This window comes from Apaloderma vittatum, unplaced genomic scaffold (assembly GCF_000703405.1).
Source record: "Apaloderma vittatum isolate BGI_N311 unplaced genomic scaffold, ASM70340v1 scaffold1749, whole genome shotgun sequence".
Classification (NCBI taxonomy): Eukaryota; Metazoa; Chordata; class Aves; order Trogoniformes; family Trogonidae; genus Apaloderma; species Apaloderma vittatum.
Genome location: NW_009733370.1, coordinates 88,518 through 112,795, shown reverse-complemented (window position 1 = coordinate 112,795; position 24,278 = coordinate 88,518). Strand labels below are relative to the sequence as shown.

Sequence of the window (24,278 nt, the reverse complement as noted above, 5' to 3'; positions counted from 1 at the left end):
GGGATCGTCTTGATATGTTATAGCACAGCAGTTCATACATTTCTGATCCTGACTTTTTGAGGGCTTGAGATCCAGAGTGTAGCTTAGCTCCTTGATTCCTAGGCAGTTCAGCAAGGCTTTGCTTCTTAAGCATGTCAGATGAGATCAAGCTTTGCAAATGCTTATAACTTAACTAGCCAGACCTGCCATCTCAGAACTACACTGGAAAACAACCCAAAGCCATGCGTCCTTGCTCTGAGAAGGACACGTGTGTAGATTGGTGAGGTCAGCCTACACACTGCAATTTGGGAGGAACCAGCTAGGTAACAGCAGGATAGCAATTAGGTGTAGCTGCTTCATTCAGCAGTTTTTAGAAGGCTAAGTAGCATGGCACTTATTTCGGTGAACATCTGCTACATAAATGAAACAGTTTTCAGAAATAGTTTTCAGAAATTGAACGCTGTGTTCTAATTCCACTTACTGTATTTTACTGTTATTCTGTGTAAGTGGCATCAAAACTGTACTCCAAGAGAACAAAATTCTCTCTTTAAAATGAACAGTTATACCTGCTGAATTCTTCATTAAAGTCAAGATTTAATTTAGTTACTAAACATATATTTTTTCCTTACATTTAGAATTGGATATAGTTGCTTCATCCCTCATCTATCCATCAGTTTATATTATGATATAGATAAACTGATTTTAGATATTCTCTTATATCAATGATCTTCCTAATTCTAATTCAATTGTAATCATTGAATGTAGATTTAAAGTGCTTTTATTTTGTTCTGGTTCTTTAAAAAATGCATTTATTACTCTATATGGAAGACATAAGTACTTTGCATTTCACCACAATGGTTATGAAAATGAGATGTTCATGTATTATGCAAATAAGTCACAAAGATCAATGTTTCAAAATCTATAGGGAAACTATAGATTTTGATTTGGATTGTGTCCAGGAAAAAAAAATGCTGCTTTTTCTGTCCCTGAATCAGAATCTGTGTGCTAAAAGCCATCACAGACTAAAGAATCATTCTCAGATGCAGAGCTACCTGAATTCATCTTTTTGCAGATTCTGACAGCTCCTGCCATGGAAGGGGTAGGATTTCCTGTTGTACTTTCTGTAATTTTAATTGCAGCATTTGGACTTGCTAGAGAGCAGTAACAGGAAGATATCTCTTGTTAAGTTGTTGTCAGTAAAAACAGAACATTTTCTTGAATGTTGGTAAAGATTTTTACAGTAATTGCCAGCCACAGTGGTCCAGCCAGACTTCAAAGATCATCAGAATTGACAACCACTGACTAAGTGTAGAAATTCCGTATAATTCTGCAATAAAGTGATGCTCTTATGATTCAGAATTTTAATCTACATATTCCAAAATTTCAGTCCTGGAATACTGCCGTAATATTCATATTACTAAGTAGCATGGAATGAGGTGTTTGGGAAAAAAAGCCCCAAAAACTTTAAAAGGAAAATAATTACAAAATGAAAGCTGAAAAACATGGCTTGTAGTTATATGTTGCCAGTACTACTCATGTACATTTCAACTGGGGAAATGAAAAAGTATCCAATGAATTGTAACACATTGTACTGTACATGTTTGCCTTTTGAACGTGTTTGTTCTTGCTAGTCCTGAAATTACAGAATGAATTCAAAGCTGAAAAACTTGAGCATCACATTGATAACACACTTATCATTCTACAGCACTTCTAGTGTCTTCAGTTTACTAACCTTAAATGCAAATATATCAAGATTAATTGGTTACAAGTCTTCTGTTGTCTTTTTTCCTAAAATTAAGGAAAACATTTTGATGCAATGACAGCTTGCCAAGCTTCAGACTGAGACAGAGAGAGAACACGTTAGGCCTCACTGTAGAAGGAAGAAGGCGCTACTTCTTGGTTCTTTGCATAATACTGGTTTTTTTCTTGTTGTTGTTCTTCCTAAGCAGCAGTTCATTAAAGCGTAAGATTTGGCATCTGTTATTTTAAACACTGTGAAGTGCAGTTATTTTTCATAATAATACCACTTATATAGTACTATATAGAGCAATGTTTATCATATGTCAGGAGTTTTCAAACTAAATTATTTCAGCAATACTTTTAAGATGTAGCAAGCATTACTTGTTTATGGGCAGGGATTCACCAGTTTGTTTGTTTCTTGTATGTCAGCCTTTTTCTCTCTCTTGTGTCGGAATGGGATTGTTTTAGGTGGCAGAGGTTGATAATCCATCTAGAATTCATTTCAGAATTCAGTATACCATTTTGTAGCAAGAACAGAACACCACTTACTATTGTATGCTTTGTGGTCTATGCAGTTCTGGGAGGAGTAAATTTTAATAATGTAAGAAGATTAACTGGAATTATCATAGGGAGTAAGTATTCTATATATGACTATATCTGAACAATCTGTCTTTAAAAAACACACTTCTTATGGCAGATGCTGTTTAGTCAGCTTTGAGACAAAAAGCAGTCCAGTTACCATAAGGGTCCACCATAACATTACACTATGCAAAAGCAGCTCAGAATTGTCAAAATAGATCTCTAAATTTAAATACATGGTTTGCAAAGTTTTAAATATTTTTTCCTAAATATTACAAATGTAATTCTTTAAAATTAACTTTATAAATGCATACAAATAAATTAACTGCATCCAACTCTGCAGTCCCCAACACAAGAAGGACATAGACCTATTGGAGAGGGTCCAGAGGAGGGCCACAAAAATAATCAGGAGAGCACTTCTCTTACAAGGACAGGCTGACGGAGTTGGGGCTGTTCAGCCTGGAGAAGAGAAGGCTCCAGGGAGACCTTATAGCAGTCTTGCAGTACCTGAAGGGGGCTACAGGAAAGCTGCGGAGGGGCTGCTTGCAAGGGTGTGTAGTGACAGGATGAGGGACAATGGTTTTAAACCAGAGCAAGGTAGATTTAGATTAGACATTAGGAAAAAGTTCTTTGCTATGAGTATGGGAAACACTGGCACAAGTTGCCCAGAGAGGCTGTAGAAGCTCCATCCCTGGAAGTGCTCAAGGCCAGGCTGGATGGGGCTTTGAGCAACCTGGTCTCATGAGGGATTACATCCCATGGCCAGGGGACTGATCTTTAAGATCCCTTGCAACTCAAACCATTCTGTGAAGTACACGGGCTTGACTTTAGGGTCCCCATAATGGGATGTAGTTTTCGCAGAAAGTATCAGAGAATACCCTTCAAGGATCCTTCCTTTTCTCTAACACATGCATGTTTTATATATATTTTGGTGCGATTCTCCTTCTAAACCTCGAATTTAAATTCAGTGCCAATGTCTTTTTTGAAGTTAATGATCAAGGCTAACAGAAGTATCTAGGTATGGTTTTCTTTTTCATTCAAAAATGCTTTTATTCTCTTTTCTTTTTAAAGTGCAAAACAAACAAGCCAAGGTTTTTTATTAATGTGGTTTTAAGTGTAGAAATAGCAACATAATTTATTGAAATACCTCTGTCAGTTGAATGCAGTGTTTCCTTTTATTCTTCAGAGAAAGAGTACACTTGTAAACTCATTCAGTTTCTTATCTGTAAACACCACTGGGACCCTGTTTGGGCTTTACATTGGTGAGGAACTCCTCTGTTTTTCCCAGATGAAGAGTTAGACACTTCAAATGACAATTTCACGTACTGTAAATTGCACTATACATATGTAGTTTGTCTGAAAATCATTGTACTTCTTGACTACCAGAAAGGGTAGATTGCATATTGAAAACAGGAGAAGGAAGGATAATTGAAGGAACTTGACCTATCTAGTGCATTACTCATATCCTTCTCTTCCCAAATGTAATGTAAACAAAAGCTTCAGCATAAGCTGAAGTTGACTTTGTTCAGTTTGCTTTCTTTCCATATGCTTCTAATTTCCTTATTCCTCTAGTCATCCTTCATCAGTCCTTCATTAGTTATTCAGTCAGATTTTATGTAAACTGAGTCCTGAGATCTATGTACTAAACCTGTGAAGGTAATTATGAAAATTGCCCATGCAAATTGGGTAAAGACACACATAAATTACCAGTTAGAGGCTTAGCTAGTAGTTTGCTTGCACATTTACCTGAATTGCATTCATAATTGCAGTAATTATGTGAACCATCATGGATGCACTTTTGCACACACAGCAACTGCATTTTAAAATTTCTTCCTGAAGTGAGTAAAATGATTGCTTTGCTGAGAGAAGTAAGAGAGGATAAGGTGAGTTTCTGTAGTTACAAAATTGATGATTACTAGTAGAGGATTGCCCTTTTTTGGAGTATTAATGAAAGTTAAAGAGTTGTGGTAACAACTTAAAGTTATGCACTGGTTTGATGGTATACTAGCATGAAGAGCCCATCTGAAGGCAGCCTGTGTGGCACATGAACGTGACAAAACAATGTGGATAGGTCTGTCTGTTACTTGGGATATTTCTCTACTGTGTCATTTTGAGATTATGTGAATTCTAAAGTTTCTAATGGTTAAGTATTCTCTTCCATAGCATCTGAGTATTTGCCTGGTCAGTATAGTTTCCAGCATTACCTTCTGGCAATCTAAAAGCTTGGCGCATAGATCTCATCTTACATTTGTGTGCATTTTATTCATAGAATCATAGAACAGTTTGAGATGGAAGGGACCTTAAAGATCATGTAGTTCCAACCCCCCTGCCATGAGCAGGGACACCTCCCACAAGACCAGGTTGCTCAAAGCCTGGCCTTGAACACCTCCAGGGAAGGGGTACCCACAGCTTCTCTGGGCAACACTGATCTGGATTTGACCCATTACTATACTGAAAATTAGAACCAGGGCCTCTGTCAACAGAGCTGATGTACAGGCAGCAGAAGAGTTCAGGGATTTCCGAACAAGCTTGATGTGTTCACAGCAGCCTGAAACATGGGGAATGTAAGCAGTTGTGTTTTTTACTGTATGAATATTATTAGTTATCATCATGTTCAGGTCCAGCGTACAGTGGATTAGATAGTCCCAAATAGAGGCAAAAAATAGATTAATATGACTAGAAGAAAGGGAAGGGGAAAAAATCGTGGAGAACTTCAGATTTTCTTTAAAATGAAGTAGCTATTCATCCAGAGTAAAGCATTCGAACACTCTGATGAACTTGTGAGGCTATCCTGAGAACACACCAGAGTCATATCTTTGAAAGGTTGTCTTCTCTCCGGGCAACATCGTTCTGAATGCACAGTGTTTATGACCTTCTCTAGCTTGGAAAAAACTCTCTAAAGCCCAGCTTTGTAGTTTATCATTAATCTGCTGTGTTACCTATGTATCCTTCTCTTTTTTCACCATGAAGAAATAATTTCCAAAACTTGTAAGTTCTTGTATTTCAGGGTAGGGTTTTTTTAATGTCCTGAGCTTGTGTTAAGGAAGGTATCCAACATTTAGAATACCAAACAAGGAAAATAAAGATATATTCTTACATTGAAAAGAATGTTCCTAGGAAGGTCTTCTGTTGCATGCTAATATAATGGACACTAAACAAAATAGATCTACTAATTTTAATCTTTTGAGACTGCTGAATGTCTGTTCATCTTCTACATAGTTGAAAATAAAATAATTGAGATTTTTCTTGTTTCAGAATTATAGTATTGGACTTGGCAAGCTGCAGATGGATGATTGCACTGGAGATGTTAAATAGGTTTTAGAGACAAAATTGTAAATAATAAAATACAGAAGAATGATGGACTTATTAGCATATCATTAAATTGCTTTTTCCCTGAGAGCCAAGCATATTTTTCATAACTTACAAAAAGTATCTTGCCTAGCAGTAACACGTGCTTAACATTTACAAACCCCACATTTGACTGTGGCATTAGATTTATATTTCAGGGAAAATTATGACAGTATAGTTACAAATACCAGTAAGTTTGTCAGTTGATAACAAGATCACATGTATGAAAACCAATCTCTTCTGAGTTAAACATTTTGCAGACCTTTTGTTTCAACTTCCATTAGTGCTGTCACTCAGACTGAGAATTTACAGGACTGCAACATAGCAACAGGAGGATTTGGTAAAAGATCCTTTAACATAATTTTAAACGTCAGACTCATTCTTATTAGTCTAAATTATGTTTTTCATCATGATTTTGTACTTAATAAAAAATAGAATCATGTGAGATATAGAGTTTTTTTCAAGGTTTCTGGTGTCAGCCAGGAAAAAATTATCTTCTTTGTTGAAGAAAATTAACTTAGTCAAGAAATTCACAAAATGCACACCCAAAACCTAGTTTTCAGCAAACACACATCAACAGTAATCAATGGATAATGTGAAATGAAAATTCTATGCAGTGTAGTACCAGGGTGGCAGGCAGGTGCAGGTAAGTTGGTTCAATTTAATAGAACTATTGTGTATGGGAATGCAAGAGCTAACGGAGGCACCATTTCCATCCAAGACTGCAATGACTAGCTAGATAATTTGCTTAAACAAGGGCGACATTTCTCAATGAGCCTTCAGGGCTTTCAGACAGCCATTTCTAAACTTACTCATGCTCAGACTTTGCTTATGATCAATTCAGTAGGAGATGTCATAAGGCCATTTGTAAAGCACAGCTCCAGACAGGACACTGTGGCTCCAGGAATTAACTTCAAGGATATTCCACATCACAGTGCCCAAGAGGAAGAGTATAGGCACTTGCTGACTAGGTCTATCTCTGTTACCCTGGTTTCAAAGATCTAGATTTGTGTCTCATTGGAATAGAAACAAGGTCCGTTAAATATTTGTGCAGAACAGCAGGAAATCTCAGGAGCCTAATGATGAGGGTAATGAGATGTTTAGAGCACGTAGCAGACTCAGGTTTTAGTCATCATCTGAGATCCTCCGCCCTTTATTTACATCCAGTGCCTAAACAGGTGGACAACACTGGAAAGATAGAGCAAAAGCCTTTTCTTTGGTGAAATAACATACTTAGAATAATTCTCATTGACAGTAGTTCAAAAATCTCTCATTTCAGCTGGTATGCTGCAGAGTCCAGCTTTGTGAGGGAACTGGGACTGAGATAATATGCAGTTCAGATCCTACAGAGTTATCCTCTAGAATTAGGAGACACAAGACACCCCAATATTGCACCAAAATTTCAGGTGTCTCAGCTTGTTTATTGTGATTTCCTGACCAGGAGGAATTTTTTGTCTCTTTCCACATGGACATCCCCTGCACTTAGGCAGACCTTCTGTCACTGAACCTCATGAACATGGCTTTTCCAATAAGGTATTAAAGTCAATGAGCAGCAGAACCTTCACTGGGGTAGGCAAATGGAACAGTTATTGAGATAAAGAGGAACCACAGTCACGTGTTATAATTTACTTAGTGTAAACATCCTTAAATACTTTTATTTAAACATCCCAATCTAATTCTAGTTTTTTTGATATATTTCAAATTAAACATTTTCCAAATGCTATGCAAGCTGCACTTTCTTTTGAAATATCTAATGTGATGAATATGAATATGAATATCTCATTGGCATTTTATTTATTTGAATGCTGAATCCTCCAGTCTTCTAAATGTTAACACTAACATATAAAATATGTAAAATATGTATGAAAAAAATCTGTGACATCGCTGACTGATTCACAACTATGCACTATCTATTTTCCTGACTCGGCGCTGTGCTTAGGACTCTCCACTTTCATGTAGCCAGATCTTGGCAGATATTTTGGAAAATTTACAAATCATTTACTGGAAGGTGACAGCTATTCACAGAGACTATGCAGACTGTTTTATTAATATAAATGTATCTGATACAACTTCCTTTACTTTGTGGTACGGAGAGATGGATGGTATGGTCAGGGTACCTTTGCCTGTTAAAGCAGATAGAGTGAACATGTGACAGATTAGAGTCACGTTGCCCAACTCACTGCAGGAAGTTTGATAAAGTTGTGATGAACATCATAGAAAAAAAAGGAGAGAGGGATTGTCTAAAAGAAAGGGAGACAATTTTCTCTCTCTCAAGCATCTTTCTGACTTAATTTCTTTTGCTGAAAGGCTAGTGATTAAGGCGTGTTGGAGTGAACCTGTGAATATACTGCTGACTCAGGAGTTCTTTAGCGTCACTAAAATAAATGTGAAATGCACGATTATTTTCCTTATGTAAATAACTGCTGAAATAGCAAATGGTTCTGGTTTTATTTGCAAAAAAAGCAGTGAAAGTATAATACTGTTATCAGATGTGTGCTAGAATATTTGACTTGTACCTCCTAGATTTCCATTTGTCTGCTGTCAACATATACCTGCTGTTAAGCATTAGACACTTTAAAAAAGAGAAAAAGATAACACAAATTATTCACCATTAATTCTTTAAAATGAGTCACTATTAAAAGCTTAATTGTTTGCTGAGAGGATCCAAATTAGTGGATTTTGCAAGATCAAACAAAATTGAAGATATTTGTCCAAATTAAAATGGAAACATGCATCCTGAATATACCAAATGAACATGTATGCTCCTGTAATAATAATTTTATTATCTTCTGCTTCCAGGCCAGACTTTTAATTATGACCCTTTATATCAGTGGAAACCATGTATTCAGGATTAAAAACCTATTTCTTTAACTAGTCTAGTTAAAGACTGTGGTTTGATATATTCTGTGCTACAACTTTTATAAAAACCAGAGAACACTTCTAATAACACTTTTCTAATTTCATGGTTCAGTGCACAGTCAGTAAAGATTTAAATAATTCAGAAAGAAAGCCTATTCTGTTTCTTTATTAGAAGTTTGAGTCAGGCAAATTCTTTGACATTTAATAGGTTTTTAACCCTTTTAATATATTCTTATAATGAAATTTATTGGAGGTTGTTTTAAATAAAGGGTTATTATATTAGAGTGAATAGCAGTCAGTAGTTTTTTATGATTAGTTTTGAGACTTTGGCCCTGTGCAACTCAAAAGATATTAAAACATAAAGTAGAAAAGAATGTTAATAGTCACCAAATTAACTGTATACCAAGAAATACAGAAACTGTATATTACTGCGTTCTTGTCATTATGTGATCGTGCCGTAAAATTTTGCAGCTGAATTTTGAGTATATAATTGTTTTAAAGGAGCTTAAGATCACTTACAGAACCAGTACTATGTAAAACAACCTGAAGTGGTTTAATTTTTAACAGAATGATTTTGAAGAGATTAGAGTAGTAAATTTAATAGAGTTTGGTGGGGTTTTTTTTCAGTTTCAGGTTCTTTTTACATGTGAGATTTCTTCTGCTGTTTAATTTTAAGACTGTTTTCCTAATCAAAAGAAACTTTGAATGATCCTTTCATTTTATCTTGAAAATGCACTGGGCATAGTATATAAAATAAACTTGTGTACAACACTAAAATATTCCCCAAATTCTCACTTAGTTTAAAACTTAGTCTTTCATTATGCACTTAGCTGATACATAAGAGAATTATAAAAATGAGATTATGAAAACACACATTCCTTCCTCTGTTAGGTGGTGCTTTGAGTTATTCCTTTTAATGTGTTTTGAATGGTTCTCCGTGGTCATTTTACAGTAACCTTAGCTCCTATAACAAATCTTTCTTTAGCACTCATTCTGTTATATATGTGTTAAAAGAAGACTTGATTGCAGATGTGATTCCTACTTTAACTGAATGGAAACAAAGATCTGATAGTACGTGGATCTTTGGGGTTGACCAGTCTTCATTCATGACAGGACGTACATATCAGTTACCAGTTTTATCCACTCTAATCAGGAACCTTAACTTCTTGTCAGATTTCGGGCTTCTAAATATTTGGGTCACTTTTTTGTTTTCTCTGGTATACAAATACAGATGTTCCAGTTATCTCAGATTGTAAGTTGTCTCAATGAATAGCATCACCATGGTGGAAGACAACACATGAAACTTCATGGTTTGCTTTTGATTCATTTGCTATTTTCTAGGGTCCTAACCACCAACACGTGTGAATAAAATGCTTCATTATCAGTATGGACTGAGTGAAAGTTGCCTAAAATGGATGTTTCTGTATTTTTAGACATTCTTTTAAGTTGAACTTAATTCTGATTCTATGATGAATATTGCTTGCATTTTGGATCATGAAAATATTTTTTTGTTTTGTTTTGGTGTAATCATAAAGGGTGGGCATGGTTTCCCAAATACATTCCTTCTCTGTGTGCCAGTTCTCACAAACCTGTCTGGCAACTTAATGTTATCTTTTCTTCTCTTTGGAAACCTTGACATAGGAGTCAGGTGATTAGGTAGCAATTCAATTTTTTTTCTCTCTTCTTTAATGAGCATCTCTGTGCCACTGGAAGACATCTTGCAAATATACACTGGCTTATGGTAGAAGACAATTAGAATACCAGTAAAATGTCTAAGCAAACCTCATGACTTTTCAGGAAGTTGGCGCAACTGGGGCTAGTGCTGCATTTTAATGTAACATTATTTGGGAACAGACAAACATTCAGATTCAATGTGGCACAGGTAGTTGTCCTGGGAATATAAACAAGAATGTGGCTAATAACAGAAGCCCTTTCTGCCTACAGAAGAATGTCTGTGACGCATACCTACCTAGATGATGATTCACATGGGTGATGCCAGTGAAGAAAGAAGCACACTGTGGGTATCTTCATAGATAACACTTAAGATCCACTGGATTTTTCTCTTTTTTTTCTTTTTTTTTAGTTAATTTATTGAAGCGTAGCGTCTTATAGCATGAAAAATTATTTCTCTCTGATCTACCCTGACCACTTAGACAAGAAGCAAAGATCTGTCATCCATTTCCACAGTGTCCATCAGAAAAGTGGTAAGAGCTCTCAGCTAGTAGAAAACTAAGCAAAAATCATTATAAGACCCAATGGTGGTAATAGAAATAGTACCTGCTGTGCCTCGATATGAATTTGCCCAGGGTAGTGAGATAATGCAATCTCCGCTTGCTTCAGTGAGAAAGCCCTGTGTGTTTCTTCTTATGTTTTAATGTTTTCATCTCCAGTATATTATCCCTAGTGTTTCTTGCACTTAATTAGTCCTGTTGTATTTACCTGCCTTTCTTCTTTCATTTTATTATAACATTTATTATAAATTAATTTACATAAGGAGGGACAATTTGGACTTTCACAGCTCTTCAGGTAGATGTTGCATCACAATTCTTGATTATAAAGTGGGAAATTATTTTGCTAAGAGCACATTCCTTTTCAAACTTCCTGGGTAATGCTCCTTAGAAAAATATTATTTGCTTCCTAAAGCCACCTTCTGGGACATTAGTTTAGAGTCCTGCAGTTCGACTGTCTCTGCATCTTGCATCAGTTAATCACCTTGTATCACAAAAGCAGTTAATTAAGGATTTTTAAGTGCTACATGCTGCATCCTGTAGGAGATGGAGGATTCCATCCGAATGCTGTGTCAGATTTTGTGGACTTTTTGGCACAATGGTTCAAGAAAGGTGAAGGTTATTGGGCATAGTCCAGAGGACAGCAGCAAGAATGATCAGATATGTAGAAAACATAGCATATGAAAAAAGTCTTTCAATCTTCGGGTTTAACTAAATAGCCATAATAGCCTTCCAGTGTGTACAACTTTTCTGTAAAGAAGGAGAAAAACATTCTTCATGTCTACTGGGAGCAGTGCAAAAAGTAGTAGGTTTAAATTACAACAAAGGAGATTTAGGTGAGACATTATGGAAAAAAGCCCTTTCCACTGTAAGGATAGTTAAGCACAAGAATTGCCTAGGGAGGTTATGAAGAGGTTAGACAAACATCTGTCAGAAATGATTTAGGTATAGCTAATCCTGCTGTGAGATAAAGTGTTGGACTAAATAACCTTTTGAGGTTCCTTCTAGCCCTATTTTCTGTGATTCTGTGATTAGGAGACTGTACTCACACTGTCCTGCAGTAAGGTGCTTCTGTCCAGAGATGATATCGCTGTATTCGACATTGCACGCTTTGCTTTGTTTTTGCTTTAAGCTGATGGTGAGAGTGATGGTCTGATGTTTAAAGCACTTTAGCTTTATTCTTAGTACCTTAGGAGCTTTGAGTAGAGTGTTAGGAGCTTGTTTTCAGCCAGACAGCCCTGTTCTGTTTTTTTCACTAAACATGTGGCAGTAAGGATTCTCAGTACATCTCAGAATTAGTGGATTTTACTATGTCTTTTAACTTGCAGTCAAACACTTACATGGGTCGATGCTCAGTTTTGGCTCATAAGCAAAACGCAAACAGAAAAAAAAAAAGCGACCATGAAAAAAAGATGTATCATAGCTTCTCTGTTAGTAAAACTGAAAAAAAAACCAGGCATGTTCTAAAGCTGAATATAACACAAGTTGTGAAACATCCTGGAACTAACAGATGGGGAATGATATTAAAGTACCAGATATTATCATTATTACCTCATCAGAGAGACCATTGAAGGCATCAGTTTAAGACTGTCCTTATCCTCTGCAACACTCAAATTCTTTAACTTTGCTCTTAAATTTGGCATTCTGCCACCCGGTGGGATTTGTATTCAGCTTTGCATTCGCAGGAGCATGTTCGCCATATTACTCTTGCATACTGGATGTGGCTCCAGCACAGATACACATTGGTGTGTTTTGTAAAACTCCATCTGGAGGAACAAGGAATAGGAAGCTTCTGATTCTGAAGTAGTTTAAGAAATTGGTCATACTCTGCATGTAATGTTGACAGAGAGTGTGTCTGATTAATGCCACTATACCTGCAAAAACGAGGTCGTCAGAGCATTTGAAACAGGGACGTACTGTCGTGCCACGGCAGTGACCCAAATGTGTGGATTTCATGGGTGAGACTGTTCTTGAACCCAGCGGGGAAGATGGGACAGTTCTTGGTTTGTTGATCCTTTAGGAACCTGAAGACTCATCATCACATGTTTTCTACAGTGTAATCTCATAGCTTTTCACAGTTATGTGGGTAGCTGCCTGTTCTTACTCCAGGAATGAGCAGTTTTCATCTTAGACAAGCCCACTCTTTTGCTAGGAAAGGGCAGGATGAGGGAGGGCAGGCTCTGTGGTGCATGGCAGAGAGGTGAGCCAGAAACCTTACCTGCAGATGTGGATCCTCCTTGCTGAGGGTCACAGCTATGTGTGGTGGACTTACGCTAGCATGTTCTCCGCAGGCAGGTCCCTTAGGTGAGGATTCCTGGATTTTGTAAAAGTAGCCTGGTATTCATCGGATTTAAAAGTTCAGAAGACAAGCTGAATTCACGTGAAAAGGAAAATACATTTTTTCTGCTGCACCACTTCATTTGCAGTCCTCAGGATTTCATTAGTGAAGAATTCTTTTGCACATACATATATATGCACACATTTTGTAGCTAGATATATCCAATACAGTCCAATTGGAGTCATGTTATCTGAAAACACAGTGTGTGTTTAGCACCGGAGCTAAAAGTAAATCCCAGACTGTTTAAAAATATATGTTGTTTAAAGACAACAAATGCAGAGTCTTCTGCAGTATCTATCTGATATGAAAAGTTTTTAATAAAGGAGAGAACACTTCAATAATATCTATTTTATTACATGTTACTTGCAGAACAGTAATTAAAATCATAACCTTTGCCCTGCTTTCAGAGGTAGATACTTCGCAAGTTCATTTAAAATAAAAAGTTTTTAGAGAGTTTCAAATAGTGCTTGTTTTCTTTCTAGAGTTCCTAAAATCATTGGGATGCATGTTCTTGATAAAAAATGGTCTTACTTTTTTAGCCTCTCGTGAATGGGTTTTACTCCCAGCCCTTATCTGCCACCATAAAGTGCTGCTCCATGAAAACCCATGGCATTTGCGAGGGGTACTGCATGGGCTCAGCCCCTGCAGGATGGTAGACACCCCAAGGAGAGCAAAGGGAGAGCTTTTGGGAGGATTTTTCCCTCCCTCTCCCCAGTACACGAGGGACCGGGTGGGTTTCCATCCCCGCGTGTTCCTGCTCCCCGTTCCCCAACTGCTGCCCAGCCCCAACACCTGGACCCAGAGTGAAACATCCGAGCAGCAGTTCCAGCGTCCCGGGCACAGCTATTTTGGTACAGCTTGTCTCCTAGAGGCAGTGATAGCTATAAAGGCTAATGCGTTTGGCGAGGAGGGGAGCTAATACTGGAGGGAAGGGAACAAGAAGTCAGTAGCAATCTTTAAAAGTATAAATGTCTGCCAGGATTCAAATTTCAGCCTTCACTTGATTTCATACACTGCGCTGTCTCTATTCCTCTCCTCTGGTGCTTTAGTCGTCATTAAATGAACTTGAGCATCTTTGTATCGACAACCTTTTTTTAACAAAAGCTATTAATTTCTAAAGCAATATAAATACACGTATAATTGTGATATCATATTGTCAGAAGCCATTTCAAATACTTCTCAGAAACACATCTAGATGTAAAGTGGTAAGTATGCCATAACTAATGGTATTGTTAGTTTGATTTACTGCCAGCCCATCAGCTTTACAAAAATCAATCCCCAAGCTCATAAAGTATCTCCCTAAAATTGATAAATTTTTACACTATCAATAATAAGAGAAAAAATGATGTTGCAGTTTTATCTTTCCTTTTTTCCATGCGCTGCTGGTTGAAAGGTATTTTACAGATTGCTGTGATATATAGGAGTGTGTGTATGAGAGATAGGTTATAGAAATCACAAGCTATGAAAAGTTTTTTTAAAAAATAAAAATCTGAGTGATCTTTAGACAATACAGATGACATGTCTAACAAAGACTGTCAGCAGAATAAATGTGATTATGTTAATATATTGAACCATTAACACGTCCTTATCATAATGGAACTTACACAATGGTAGTTCCTGTCAGATTCCACTCGATACATATAGCATGTTTGTCTGATGGACGGAAAAACAACTATATCTATTTCGTTTCGGCTCTGAATTGACACTTTAATTTTAAATCACCCACAGAACACCTTAGCTTAAATGTGAGTTTCTCCCTGTTACTTTTTGCTATTTGTCATGTTTCCGTGTGAGAATACTGAAAAGATGTTACAGGGAATCTGCTATAGAGTGTGTGTATGTGGTGCATTTGACCTCTGGACAAGAGAGGAGTTTCATCCTTCAGTGCTTTTAATTCTTATCCTTGCAGAGACTGAATTTGTTGCTTGCGTTAAAATGGTATGTCTCGTTAATGCTAAGGAAGCAGTGACCCACATAGCACAATGGATTCATTTGTCAATCCCATGATTTCCGAGCTTTCTGTTCATATATGTCTTAGCAGCAAATCAACTCAGAAATCATTTGATCGGTCTGTCAATGCACCCCTCTTGTCAGTTGTCTGAATCCTGAAAATTCCAGTATCTCACTGGGCAGCACTAGGCAAAATAGATTTGGACCTGGTACTAGATAGTCAAACTGTGAAAAATGAAGCTCCCAAATTGACAGCTCATGCACACAAAAATCCTAAGAAGAGGAGTAGAACATGGAAATTGCCTTGAATTTTGAGGGTATTCATGTTCTGATCTCGTTCTGAACTTCAGAGTGCAATCCTGTCCCTGTTTGTTAGCATTTCTGAAATACTCTGTACGTAGTTACAGAAAGCAGTGCCCTTTTGTTCCCCTTTATAAAGAAACAGGCTTTCATTGCTTTTTGCTGTTCCTGTGGGCTGAGGCTAGAGCCTGAATAGTTTATAACAGTCAGTTTTATGCAAATGTCAGTCATATCCTTACTCTGTTTATTTCCAGTATTTACATGTTTGTTTAAGTTCTTGCCATTTCTTTTAAGCCTTATATAGCCGATCAGGCCAACTGAGGCCTAAAGGAACAGAACACTTTATTAGTGATATGCTTAATACAGTTTTTTTCCTCTTGTAGATGCAAGATTTACGGAATACAGAAGGAGCCCAGTATAGTTCCCATCCTCAGATGGCAACCATGAGGCCAAGGGTTCAACCTGCAGATATTAGGCAGCCAGGAATGATGCAGCATGGGCAGCTGACTACTATTAACCAGTCCCAGCTCAGTGCACAGCTTGGTTTGAATATGGGTGGAAACAGTGTTCCTCACAACTCGCCCTCTCCACCTGGAAGCAAATCTGCAACTCCTTCACCATCCAGTTCAGTCCATGAAGATGAAGGAGAAGATAGCTCTAAGGTAGGCTTAGATGCTAGGATTGCTTTGTAAATGGTGGATATTTTTAGGACCTGCTAAGTTAATCATATGGCCACAGTTATTAAGGTGATACTTTCTGCATTGTTGGTGGTTGACTGAATAAAGGGTAATGAATACAGAACTTAACAGTGTCCAATCAATTCTTCAGGCAGCTTGAGTAAATGACATCATTCCTCTTCATGAGAGCAAACTGGAATCCTGTAAAACACTCAAAGGATAGCCATTCCTTTAGGAATTTAGTATAAAGGTTGAGCTTTCTCACTTGCATGGAAGGGATGTTTGTTCCCAGTTAAAGATCAAGTTACTGCTATAAAATGTATGAACAGTCTGTACAATATGCTAGTCTTTGCTACTTGGTCACAGGATGAACAAACAGAACTTCATAGCAACAAGTACGGAAGAATCCTCTATGAACTTCAAAAAACCTTCCTTGAAAATCTTGAAGACCTATTATGCATTTATACTTTGGGAGATGCCAACACTCCTTCATCACATATTTAAGCTTCATATTTAGTGTCAGTACAGGGATGAGGTAATAATAATCATTTACATCATAAATTTCTGTAAAGGGTAAATGACAATTTATACAGCAACTTCTGCATGCAGAAACCTCTGAAACCTCCCAAAATCGTGAAAACCTTCCAAAAAATAGACGAGTTATTATCTTAAATTTGCAGACACAAAAGCTGAGACAGAAGAAGTTTGGGACTTAACACAAAGTCATCCCATAAACCAGAAACAGAGCTTGTTGAAAATGGAGAACCTCTTTAGCTCTGTTTTGTAGTCACTACACACAGCAGTTGTGTTAGAGCAGTCCTGCAGTGTAGTGTGTACCATGGCCACATCTTGTGGGAAAAAGATGCAGATTTGAGGAATGTGAAGAAAATATATTGTGAATCACTGAGGAGGTATAATCCAGTCAAGAAATGTAAGTCTGATTTGTTTTCAAATTATATTGTTTTTCATGCCTCAAGCTATAAAATAATCATGTAATTGGAGACATGTTTTACTACATTTTGAATAAATTCTGATTCAAAAGTTTTATTTCAGGACTTTCCCCTGATTTTACAAACTTTAGGTTTTAAGGATTACTGAATAATTCATACATTTTAAATGAGCACTTTCTTACTGAGGGAGACTTTAGAATACAGCTATGTAAAAATAATTCCAGGCAGCCTTTACTTTTTCAGAATAATTTCTTTGCTAGTCCTCTTGCTTTGCTAATATTTTTACATATATTGGCAGGACTATGCAAGATGCTCTGAACTTCTAGAGAAAACATCCACTCAAATAGTTAAGATATCCTTTTTGCCTATATCAAATATTTCAGTTATTTAACCCGTATTTTTCATGTAATTTTCCGCTGCATCTCTTTGTACTAACAAAAGTGTGGGCTTGTGGTTTTATGCAGACAGTACTCGTCTGAAGTTAATGTTTTCAATAAAAAAATGCTAAGGACTACAGACCAAGCAGAACTTGGCCCTTTCTTTGTGGAAGCCAGTTTATGTAGTGTTAAATTTTTTAACAAGTCATGTTGGTTTGGAAAACTCTTTAAAATTCTCTCATGCTTAGTCTAAACAAAAAAAAAAAAGAAGAGAAAAGGCACAATTCATAACACAAAATTAAAGTCAGTATGCTGAAGTTGACACTTTGCCTTAAAATTCAATAATTATAATTTCTCTGGCAAGAGAAAAAATTTAAAGGATATTAAATTTGGATAGTAGTGACAGAGGGCTTAAATTAGGCTCCAGCTAGTAGGGCTTAAACTGCAATCTTGATGGGGAGCAGATTATGCTATCTCTGTGTTCTACTTAGGTCTTTGTGAAAATCATAGAATGGCCTAGGCTGGAAGGGACCTTAGAGATCATTTAATCCAACCTCCCTGTCATGGGCAGGGACACCTCTCAAATAGATCAGGCAACACATGGGGACCAAATGGGAATCGAACCCGCGGCCTTGGCGTTGTGAGCGCCATGCTCAACCGACTGAGCTAACCCCTAAATGCTTGAAGTTGGCCACTAATGGAGACAGGCAGCGGGCTGACATGCCTGATGGGACACAGTGGTTCTGCTGTAGTTCCCTCCGTATAAACACCTCCATTGTGTATCTCTGTCACGTTGCTGTTCCTGGAAGCTGCCAAGGAATGGATATGGATACTTGGAATAAACCAGCTTTTTGTGGAGATCTTTCTCCTCAACCGCAACAGTATTGCAGTTTCTCAGGGCTGCTTTGGAGGGGTCTGTGAGGGTTCTTCTCACTCCAGAAATCCTTCCCTCATTCAAAGAAATCACTGAATGTGGGGACAGGAGGAGAAAGAGCGGCTGTTCTATCTCTTGTGAGAACTTCTGTCTTTCACCTGAATATACCTTTGCTAAGTCTGGAATTTTCTTTCAGTTTTATAAACTATCATGTAAATGTGTGTTATTACTTAATAGAGCAGGGCCAGAGCTCTTTAGTCAGTCCTTCAGTAGACGTCCACGTGTTACAGTCATGTAGTAGCCACTGGAGCTCACCACATTTGAGCAGCTTCATGAAATCAGTAAGAAATTCCTGCCATGAGGACTATGTGAAAAACAACATTGTGTCCTTAATACCAACAGTGACGTTCTCCCTGTTTAACCATCAGGAGATGTTTGACTAGGTACCAACAATGATCAAAAAGACAAAGTACATTTTCAAATGGAAAATCACCTCAGTGTCAGGTGACTTCCCTTTGTTTATACCAGCTGAACACCCAGCCTTACATGTGAAAGAGAAGCCACTGGTCCATTGAAAGCAGATTTGGTAGAGAGATCCCTAAGAACTATACCTGTTTCTAGAGAACAAACTACAGAAACAGCAGTGTCCTCTTCATGTTCACATGACTTTACAGAAAGAGAATGACAGAAGGTGTGAGTAAATGTGTACGTTACATACATTTGGACTAGAAATATAATTGTATCCCTAGTGAACTACTGATTTCCACGCATGGAGGGACTGACTATTTCAGCTTAATGTACACATTCCAAATGCCAGTAATCAGTAACCTTTGCAAACTGATGTAATTGTTCATGTACTGAGCTTCTTGGATGTTCATTCTATGGTAAACATTCAGTTTTTTGTAAGCTTTATCCAACATACACAGAACTAGTGGCAGTAGTTGCTAAATATTTTTGGCAATACTCATTCTCATGAAGGCTCTTCTATATAGGTCTTTTTGTGGATTTTAAAAGTCATATACTCCCTTGCACAAAAAAAGAGAAAGGAGCTGCATTAAAGAGGGCTCAGTTGCCCTATGCACTGTTGCTCTAAAAGCAAGACAGCTGAGGTTTCTTGACCATAAAATCAGTGACAACAGTAATACAGTCAGCAAGCTGCTAGGTCCATGGAAACATGAAATTTAGTCTCAGACCAAATTTGTTTCTGCAAATCTTGTTTCTGCAAGTGGTGTACATCCCCAAGTCTCTTCAATTCTTCTAAGTCTCGTGTTTGGGATTATGGTTAGAAGAATAAAAGGAGGTCTTAAAAATCAATAGTGGTAGGTAACTATAAAAAAATTCTAAACAAAGTGGCCACTTACCACATGCTTTGTTCGAGCCACCTCAACACTGGAATATTACATTTATGTAATTCTTGCCATAATTCATACTGTTGGATCGTTAAACATGCATTCAGTTATTGCCAAGCATAATTGTGACCTGCTGGAAGCATAACTGGCTTGCAAATGTGTATTTCTTCGTAGATGAGTAACAGGGTTTTCTTCCATGCTCATTTGAATATCACTTATGAGAGAATTTAAAATAAAGTATTTTAGAAGGAGGACTGCAAGTAGCAAGAATTAACTAACAGAAACACAATTACTGAAGAACTGCTGCAGCATATTCTCTTTACATGGTAGAGGTTTTACAATATTTACTTTATATGATAAGAGTTATAAGTAGAAATCTGTGTTGTCTGTTCAGCCTATTATGCAGATGGTGCTTGATTAAAATCTATTTTAAACTACAGCGATTACTGCAAGATAGTGTGCATAGAACAGCTCTCCTAGCTCCATTAAAGGCTTTGGTACTATTGCAGTTTATTTTAAATATGCTTATAGACATTTTCCAGCTTCTCAAGGGACGTTTAGATATCAACGATGTGCCTTACTTGATAGTTTTAAATCTTACACTAGATGTTCTTGTGATCTATTATGTGTGCAACATGGTTAAAGTACACTTTTTTAAAGTGAAAGATTATTGCTTTCTTGTGATAAATAAGTTAAATACATCACCATAATTAAGCAATAAGCCATGACAGGAGGTGGATTACCATGAGCTAACTACACCTCCAGGGATTTTGAGGCACAAGTCTATGCCTAAAAGAATATATATGGTTTTTATTTTATTTCCCATCTGTCTCTGCTTTGGTGGTTAGAAGTAGAGTCTATGAAGCTGATAGACTGATGGGAGCATAAGGTAGGCCATCATCTCAGCCATTTGCAAGGTTATTAGTACTGGAATTCTGGTATTCTTTTTATTCCATTATTTTCATATAAGACAAACAGAATTTCCCCTGTGAGCATTCACTTTTTAAGAGTGGGTTTTTGAAGTCTCTTGATCATTCAGGTTGGAGAGTAAGATTTTAGAGCTGTTCTCATAACAGCTTGCCAGAAGACTTATTACACAAGTTTTTGCATCATATCACCTAGTTTAAGGATAGTCTAAGGACAGTTCAAGTAATGTGATATCCTAATATACAGAGAACTTTTAAATCTCATTGGTCAAAAAATAACTCTTCAAAGAGGAAAAAGTTAGCAAATAATAGAGGTAAAATATTAACTATAGCCTAAATTATCGCCAAGCCTCTTTGCTCATCAAGTTTGCACAGAACTTTCTGAAGAGTTTAGACTGATATTGTGAAATTAACTGTGGAGCCCTAGTTAATTACCATTTAGCTGGTAGTTCTGTAGAATGATACCTGTACCCTGTTGAATGATACAATAGCAAGAAACTAAAAGTTAACTTGAGACTAAAAGGTAACTTAACAATGGGTAGCACACTGCTTCTATTTTTCTCCATTCTCTAAAAAATCCTGCCAATAGGTTCTATGTCCATTAACCTTGAATTAAAGATGCATCAATTGTAACATAATGCTCAAGAAACAAGCAACTTAATTTTCAAATTGTGCTCATCGCTTTGCTGCTGTGCTTAATAAGTCACAGAGATGCAGATGTTGACTTTGGTCATCTGGGCCCTGTTAGACAGCACACAGTGATGTAATTAGAAAAATAAAAAATTTTTTTGCTCAAAATGAGAATCTCCAGACATTTTCCTCGTGCAGTTCCACTGATTTGAACACCTCTGTTCTCCTTTGCCACTTGATATGCATTATTAAAACATAATGAAACAAGGATGTGATAAAAGTCATGCCTAGTAGATCCTTAGCCTAGAGCATTCCTTTTATGCTCTTCATCTTCTCATACTTCAAAACGCTTACAATATGCAGTACTCTGTCCATGCCAACAAGAGAAAGAAGCCTTTGAACCTTCTGGTAAGATCCCACATCAGTGCTACAGGTATAGTGAATTAAGTGATCATATCAAGAGAAGCTGCTTTGTCATTCTGCAGTCCACTGAAGAATTGGGGCAATGTCCCTTTATGTGCTTGTAAGTCACCTGGGAAAGTAGGATCCTTTGGTGATCAGGGTCTCTGAGCTAAGTGCAAAGTGTAGTTGTATTTAAAAAAATTACTCAAATATTCATGTGCATTTTTTTTCAGGTGGTACACAAATAATGCACACATACACTCCTTCATATATTCTTTCACTCTTTTCCTCAAACCATTTGCTTCTGCATGAGCAGAGGAAAAACCTGTACAGCTAAATCCAGATGGGTCAGAACTGATCCTCCAAAGGTGTCGAAACTCTTTGTACTAGTAAAGCTTTGTTTCTTTGGATTTCAATTAGAAGGTGTGCAGAAGGTGTGCATCTATAACATGAATCATTTTATTCACAATTCTTCAAATTCCCTGGAAGGTGTCCCACCAGTTGTAGCAGGAATTGACTTGAAGTCTGAGGTAATTCTGGGAAGGGGTGAAAATAAGGAAAAAGCAGAAATTACAGTGCTCCTACTATCTGCAGGTGTTTCATGTGGTTGAACTGGTGGTCAAGCTATAACAAAACCAATTTCATTCCAATATACTCATTATATGGATGTTATATCCATTAGCAATAAAACTTAAAGAGGTGAAAAGGTGACCAGTTGAACTATAAATGAGATTATATATAACTATAAAACAGTTATATGAAAGCAAAATATAAAGCACTCTGAGGGGGGAGAATTACGTAATCTGGAATACTTATGAATTCTATGCATGTGACTAAGATGGTGTCAATATTTGGATTATCAAGGATGGCAACTGAAATTCCATTTTTGCATGCAAAATTCAAAATCTGTTGTATAGAACAGATATAACTGTAATGATGGATGGACTGAATTAAATGGGATTTTAATAGTATTTTTCTGGTTTTATGTTACAGGTCAATGGTGGAGAGAAGAGACCTGCTTCAGATATGGGAAAGAAACCTAAAACTCCCAAAAAGAAGAAGAAGAAGGACCCAAATGAGCCACAGAAGCCTGTGTCTGCATATGCATTATTCTTTCGAGACACTCAAGCAGCCATCAAGGGCCAAAACCCCAATGCTACTTTTGGCGAAGTCTCTAAAATCGTAGCTTCAATGTGGGATGGCTTAGGAGAAGAACAAAAACAGGTACAAAATGTGCTGTAGCTTATAGGCTTTGTTTCAGGAAAGTGTTATCAGGGTCGTCTGAGCACTCTAGGCAGCTTCTTTTATTTGTTGGGAGGAAACTTGAATATGTGCTCTCTCAGGAATATGCTTTAAAGAGACTGAAATATGGAGAGAATCATTTCATTTCTTCTATATGAAACCACTAAAAGAGGGAGGTTTTAAGTTTTGAGGTGTGACACAAGCTTTAGCATTATGTTTAGGATTGGTTTATGCTGAAATTGTTGTGCCTAAGATTTTATGATGGCATTTTCCTGAGTATGACAGTGTGGTCTAAGAGGACTTTGCTGCCAAAAATTACATCTGCGCAGTGAGACCTGACATATATCCAAGCAGATGTTTTCCTGCCTCACGATGCCATGGGAGAAGCTGGACTCACATCTTCTCCTGACCCACCTGGCTTTTAGGAAAGGAATTAAAGATATGTTGACCCAAAGAGAAGTAAGGTTGACCTTGGCAAATCGACAGTGTTCTAGGGTATCCTTCAGCACCCATGTGGGCTGTGGAAATTCCATTCCAGTTACTTCCAACTTCCATTGGAAGGGCTTGGGTCTGAAACGAAGTTGGCAGAGCTGACTCTGAACCTTTGCAGAAACCCTTCTGAGTCGTTGGATGCTGCGTAGCAGTGGGCAGCTCTGGAAGCTCACCTCGTTCACATGGTCGTGGTTGGCAAATACAGTTTATCCTTGCTGTAGCATATCATTGCTTTTTGGTTGTTATTGATTGTATTTTTATTAATTACCAACAGAATGGATTAGGTACATAAAGAAATTGGAGCTTTAAGAAAGAAACAGATATGGAGGGAAAGGATATGCTGAGTGAGAGGTATGTTGGCTGCAGGAGACTTGGGTGGGGGTTGATGTGAAGACAGAGCGAGGAAAAATACTGGGACAAAAATGAATCTTGTTCATTCACAATGAGCACATGATTATTACAGAATTATAGTTTATAAGGCTAAGAATTAAAAGAATATTTTTTATTATGATTTTTGTTAGGTAAAATATTTTGAACTTGATAAAAAGTTTACTTTGTTCATAAATGGATGGTGTAGGTACTTCTTGTACCCCATTAAAGATTAACAGTGGAATAAGAATCAAGATTTGGCACTTACTGACTAACTAAAAAATAAAAATAAAAAATCTATTTAGTATCCACCATTGACTATGGTCAGCATTTGAAAGGTTTATCTAGAGGAAAGGTAACTTTCTAAACGTATAGATTAGAGAACTCTCCTCGCCTGGTTATTTTGTTGTTCGTTTCCACTCCCTTTTTTAATATGTCCAGCAAAGGCCAAGGTTACACCCTAGATCTGACAGATGTTTAGACCTTCCCAATACAGCAGTTCTTTCACAGTTGAACTTTTTGCGACTATGATGATGGATATTCACTTTCGACTCAGAAAAAATATGGGCTATAGTTTTCACAGAATCACAGAATTGTTGAGGCTGGAAAAGACCTCTGAGATCATCAAGTCCCGCCTATGACCCAACACATCGGCCAGACAATGGCACA

General features: G+C 37.2%; 1 protein-coding gene across 1 annotated transcript in view; it reads left to right on the top strand.

Annotated features, from left to right (window-relative positions):
• Positions 1 to 15,682: 15,682 nt before the first annotated feature.
• Positions 15,683 to 24,278, top strand: part of TOX (thymocyte selection-associated high mobility group box) — a 47,754-nt gene continuing 39,158 nt past the window's right edge. Inside the window, exons 1-2 of the mRNA XM_009875847.1 lie at positions 15,683 to 15,983; positions 22,500 to 22,730. Of these exons, the coding sequence (XP_009874149.1) occupies positions 15,705 to 15,983; positions 22,500 to 22,730 (510 nt within the window). The 5' untranslated portion in view covers positions 15,683 to 15,704. The remainder of the gene's footprint in view (positions 15,984 to 22,499; positions 22,731 to 24,278) is intronic.